Source organism: Asparagus officinalis, chromosome 2 (assembly GCF_001876935.1).
Source record: "Asparagus officinalis chromosome 2, Aspof.V1, whole genome shotgun sequence".
Classification (NCBI taxonomy): Eukaryota; Viridiplantae; Streptophyta; class Magnoliopsida; order Asparagales; family Asparagaceae; genus Asparagus; species Asparagus officinalis.
This window is the reverse complement of record NC_033795.1, coordinates 79763153-79769164: the sequence shown is the minus strand read 5'-3', so window position 1 is coordinate 79769164 and position 6012 is coordinate 79763153. Positions and strand designations below refer to the sequence as shown.

The window sequence follows — 6012 nt, the reverse complement described above, 5'->3', positions numbered from 1 at the left end:
GCTGCTGAGCTACCTGAGATTCGGCGGAGGAAGTTCATGGCTGCCGATGAGAGAGAGAGAGGGGGGAGAGGGTTTAGCGGCTTTCGAGGCGTTTTTGAACGAGGAGTGAAGATCGGGATCAATAAACCGATGTGGATTTTTTGGTGCGCGGTCCGTAGGCCGTTAAGTTAGATCCGATAGGTTTTCTCGGGGAGGGTAAGAAGTTTATTGGGTTAATTTTGAAGTTAGATCCAATAAACGACTGTACATACTTTATTTATTCACCGTGTTGCTCCTCAACTATGGGTGTCTTGCCAAAACCCTCCAAAATTTAGCTTCTCTCACCAAACCCACCTGCATATAATTCTCAAATACTAAATTTTCTCAAAAGAGAGGGGCGGGGGCGAAATCAAATTTTAGGTAAATGAGTATGTTGTCCGGTAAATGACGGGTGATAAAGTTTTAAAAAATTTTCACTCAAAGAGATTTTAGTTATTTATAAACTATAAGTAGGGCGGGGGGGGGGGGGGGTGCGGGGGGGGTAGATAAGATAAGTTAAAGTTTCGGGGGTTCGTGAGACACACCACAGTTCAGACGCTAACCTTACCCATTTCGAAGCAGCCCTCCGCCGCCGTTCACTGACTCAACTCTCCCAGCTCCGCTCATTCTCGATCGATTCCGCTGAGTACAACAAGAGAAATTACGCCAACAACGTCACCGAGTACAACACCGTCATCGGATCCCTAATCTCCCAGCGAAGGCGAGCAAATCCCCAAATATCTCTTCTTCCTTTTTTGTTTTTTTTGCCTATGTACCCCTCAAATCTATCCTATTTGCAAATTCACCCCCCAAATGTACAGCATTGAGGTAAGATACCCATTTTGGGGAAGAATTTGGGATATTTTAGCTGGATGAGGCAGGATTGGAGGGTAAATTAACAAATAGCTACATTTGAGTAAAAAGATCCTTTTTTTCTGGTTGATTCTGTTGGTGATTTGTAAATTTTGAAGGGTTTATTATTTAGGAATTTCTTGCTGAGAGATGTGTATGATGATATGATGCTGGATGGGGTTCAACCGCTGAGGGACACGTTTCATTCGCTTATTGTTGGGACGATGAAGGGGAGCAGGTTGCAGGATGCCTTCTTCTTTAGGGATGAGATGAAAGCTAATGGATTGCCCCCTGATGTAAAGTTCTACTCTTTTCTTTTATATAATCTTTTTTTGTAGTTGTGATTGTTGTTTCTTTTTTTTTGGGCAATAAATAAGAGATCTTTATATATATATGTGTGCGTGCGTGTTTATACGTACATATGGTAATAATGGGTATGTTTGGTACTAAGCACAAAGGAATTTTTTTTCAAAATAAGCCCTATTAGAACTTTTTTTGTAAAATCGACACATTTGTAATTTATTCACCATTTCGACCTGGTTTTAGCCAACTGGCTGAAACTGAGTCGAAAATAGTGAATAAAACTTCACGAGATTCTAAATCCCGTGAAGTTTAGTATCTAATCACCCAACCTAATCGTGATTAGGCTGAGTAATTTAGCGACTAAACTTCACGGGATTTAGAATCTTGTGAAGTTTTCAAGATTTATTTACCATTTTCGACTTAGCTTCAGCCAAGTGGCTGAAACTTGGTCGAAAATGGTAATTAAATCTCAAAGAGGTCGATTTTTACAAATAAAGTTCTAATAAAGTCTATTTTGAAATTTGTCCAAGCACAAAATTAGTGCTTGGTAGTGATGTGGCTCATTTTTATCCTCTTATTTAAAAGAGGGCCGACATTCACATGTGTACACATGAGTTGAAAAGTTGAATGAGTGGATGAGAAGTGATCACCTTACTACCAATTATTAAATTTGGTGCTTGGTAGCGACTTGGCCACTTCTCATCCACTTGTTTAAGGAGGGGACCACATTTACATAGGTACACATAAGTAATAGGTTGGATAATCAATTTGGTGCTTATAGTTAGTTCACCACTTCTTATCCATTTAAAGAGGGGACTACATTCACAAGGGTGCATATGAGTTGGATAATCGAATGAGTGGATGAGGAGTGATCACCTTACTACCAAGCACAAATTTTGGTGCTTGGTACTAAGCATATCCATTATTCTATACGCACATACATACTTTGTCAGAGTGAGAGTTGAGGTAGACTACTACTAACAGTATTCAACATGCAAATACTGCCAACCAAATTTTGAAATTTAGAACCAAAAAATATAAATTCAAACTAGTGGTTACGATCTATTATACATGAACTACTTAGAAACAAAATTTCAAAGGATTTTAATGTGTTTCGGGTCATATTTTAAGAGATGAAAAATTAACCATATATATATATATATATAGGGAAAGTGTTCCTCAAGTGATAATTTAGATTCAATCTAAGGAATCACTTCTTGATGCATAGATTAGACTATTCCAATGGATGATTCGCTACATTCATCATGATCTAAATGTCTCAAAAACATCTATAAAACAAAAATCGTGATGTTTTAATACTTTTATCACATATTTTTTATTCTGTTTAGTTGTATTTTCGTAAAATCGTTAATTTTAAAATCACTTAATGCATAAATAACTATAATCTAATATTCATAATTTTTTATTTATATAGAATCAAAAACATATAAACCAAAATGAATAGAGTAGATCAAATAAATTGATTGCGTAGAATATAGTTTTGAAGATGCTTCCTTAGATAGAATCTAAGGTGTCAGCTTAGGAACACTTTTCCCATATATATATATATATATAATATTCATAAGTTATCTTTAAAGAATCATATTGGTCATGTGTAGACGTTGAGGCGCATTAACAAAAGGCCATTTTAGCACTGCTCAAGTGCATGAGATTTAAAAGGGAAAAATGGCCAGATTGCTATATTTTGTAGACCCTAGGTGACAGAATGGTATAAAAATTTTAACTTTTGTCAAATTGATATATTATGTAGCCTCCAACGCCATATAGCCCTTAAATTTGGTCGGGGTCATTTTTTCGGCCAGTGCTGACGTGATTTATTGCATAAAACCCTCTCATCAAAACACATCCTGCTCCTAACCCCCCCTCTCCCTCCTCCTCCTCTACCTCTTCAATCTCCCCCTTTCCCTCCTCCTCCTCATCCTCTTCCTCCTCCTCCACATCCTCTTCAACCTCCCCCTCCTCCTCCTCCACATCCTCTTCAACCTCCCCCCTCCTCCTCCTCCTCTTCAACAAATCGATGTCATCATGATCATCATCAACAACAATCTCCTCTCAAATCCAACCTCCATCAACAAATGACCACCAAAGTCGGTGTCTTCATGAGCCAATAATCAACACACTGAGCATGAAAACTATGCCTGCACATTGGCAGTAACATGCATTTCTCCCCATTTCTAAAGCTCTCCAAGCAAACTGCACAATCTTTTTCTTCGCCGTCGAAATCATAACAAGGGAGCTTCTCCAAATCATCAGGGGACAAACCATTGTTCCCTATATATATATATATATATATATATATATATATATAGAGAGAGAGAGATGGAATATTCTCTTCCTAATAGGGGAAGGAAATTCCTCCATATTTACATATGTTGGATCTAAACTCTAATAGCTGGATATAATAAAGGAATGAGTTAATTGCCAACAGACCCTTGTATTATCACCCACTTGCAAAGAGTAGCCTGAGAGAACTTGGTAAACAATTAAGAAGGTATGACAATGGTGAGTGTAATGGAGGAAATAACCCTTAACAGGATTAAATGAAATAATAAGATTCACGTACGATCTTAAAATTTGGGATAAAGGCTTTATTTTACTTGTTGTTTCCATGAGTTAAACATTTTAGATATTGTTATTTTTTAGAAACAATTATAATTTAGGTGTATAGAAATAGGTGAGAAGATACATAATCTTGTGCAGGTGTAAACTCTTGTGAGAAGTCATAAGAATAAATCAAATTTGCCAATAATTGGCAATTGACTTTTATTTTGTAGTGGTGAGAAAGAAAATTGTTTGGATCCATCTAGTTTGCATGGAGTAGATGGGGAGGATGTTGGTCTATTAGACTAGGAGTCTTTTCTCCAACTAGTTCTTAGCTTAAGTTCTCCTAAGTTGCTAAGTAATGATATTGGTTTCCTCCCTCTTCCCAATTGCAAGCAAGTGATGCCGGTGATGATGCCTGTGTTACATTGTTCATTCGTAAATAATACAGTGTAAAGCCAAAAGGATGATATTGCAGTTTTGGTTGGAACTAGACTTACTATTTTAAAAACCCTCCGCCTAGGCGTACATTTAGGCAGTATCTAGGCCGCCTAACTAGCGCCTAGCGTCTGGACGGTACCTAGGCTGTCCACCTAGATTTTGAGAGTATTTAGGGGAGTATTGTCTGTTTAAGTAGATTGCATCTTTTAGGCCTTTATCGTGATTTTTTGTATTACAACCTCCACATCCTCCAACCTCTTTCAAACTCCTTTAACTTTCAAATATGAATATCTCAACTACCTCCTTCAACCTTTAGCAAAACCTCTTCAAACACTACTTAAATGGAGACAAAATTCGCCTAGACACAAATCCGACACCTAAGCTTTCTATAACATTGACATTTACTATCAATTATTATAATTAAAAAATAAAAAGAAAACCTCCTACGTTCTAGGCGTTAGGTCCAATGCCTAGGCCTCCTATTGCTTTCTATAACATTGTTAGTTATTATTTTGGCTATTTAGTAGTTAAGTATGCATAGTTTATTGTGAATCTAGGATTGCTATCTTTTCTTTATAAATTTATATGAATTAAAGACATATTTTTATCAATTATTATAATTATATAATTAAAAAAATAGGCGTACGCCTAGGCGTACACCTAGGCGTTTAGGCACTAGGTGCTGACTCAGATACCTAGTCCGCCTAGCGCCTTCTGTAACATAGACTAATGCAAAGATAGCCTAAGGCGGTGCCAAGTGGAAATTGGGTTGGATCTATGGTCTCAAATTGTTTAAATGGAGAGCCCATTTGGATGTATTAGAGATTTGGGTTCTTGTACTCAATACAATTAGATTTTACTAATGGTTCCTTCAAATTCTCTGAGCAGAACAACATCAAATAATGTTTGCAGAGCATCATGGTGAAGAGCTTTTAGAAAGTTTCCTATGTAATTATATCATTTATATTTATAGTTGTTTTATCAAGAAACTAAGAAAAGAAGATATTTTATGCATAAATTTTCTGTTTTTGCCTACTAACTTCTGACTCCCTTGTGTGTAGAAAAAAAAATACTTTTAACAGAATTTTTTTGCAAATTTATTTTGGACGTAATGATCAAGCAAATTGTTTTCCTGAGCTGCACTTTTGTTTGCATTGTTCCACATGTGATACATTTTCAGTATGATTTTGAGAACCTGAACTTTGAGTGTCCACTTAGTCTGTTTTGGATGCAAAGATAAGAACTAATGGACAAAAATAAGATAAAAGTATTGAAATTCTTTCTTTCCTTTTCTTTTCAAGCTTTTCAAGTTCATGGCGGTGGAACTATGTGTCTATTAAGCTTTTTAACTTCCATCATCCATCATATATGAGTGCCATCTAACTATAACAACTCTACTTGTTTTTATCATTCTTTCAATTTTTCTTTCAGAAGTTGAAGAGTTATCATTTATGATTTATCACATGTCATGAGCTTAATCTACATAACCAATAGTGTGTATTCTCATATATGTAAGATAGTTTACAAAGTTCTTTGGCAAACCCTCATCATGCCAGGAGTTTAGTCTCCCAAAAAATCAGCATAGAGAATTTTAAAGGGTTGTTGTTAGGTTGATAACATTTCATATAATTTCATCTAAGCTTCCATGGATCATTCTTGGTATAGAGTTGCATTCTAGGTATTTTTATAGGCCAAGGTCTCAAAGACGATGATGGCAAATCGAACTTGTCAATGCAGGTTAATTTATACAACTTTTTGATATCCACCTGTGGAAAGTGCAGGAACTCGGATGCTGCAATTAAGGTTAGTTCTTTTATGTTTTTCTACACGTTTTGA

At 36.2% G+C, this 6012-nt stretch overlaps 1 protein-coding gene across 1 annotated transcript in view; it reads left to right on the top strand.

The window, feature by feature from the left end:
• The window catches only part of LOC109831763 (pentatricopeptide repeat-containing protein At4g35850, mitochondrial), a 15490-nt gene continuing 10059 nt past the window's right edge, over window positions 582-6012 (top strand). Inside the window, exons 1-3 of the mRNA XM_020399169.1 lie at window positions 582-739; window positions 1004-1166; window positions 5914-5979. Of these exons, the coding sequence (XP_020254758.1) occupies window positions 1035-1166; window positions 5914-5979 (198 nt within the window). The 5' untranslated portion in view covers window positions 582-739; window positions 1004-1034. The remainder of the gene's footprint in view (window positions 740-1003; window positions 1167-5913; window positions 5980-6012) is intronic.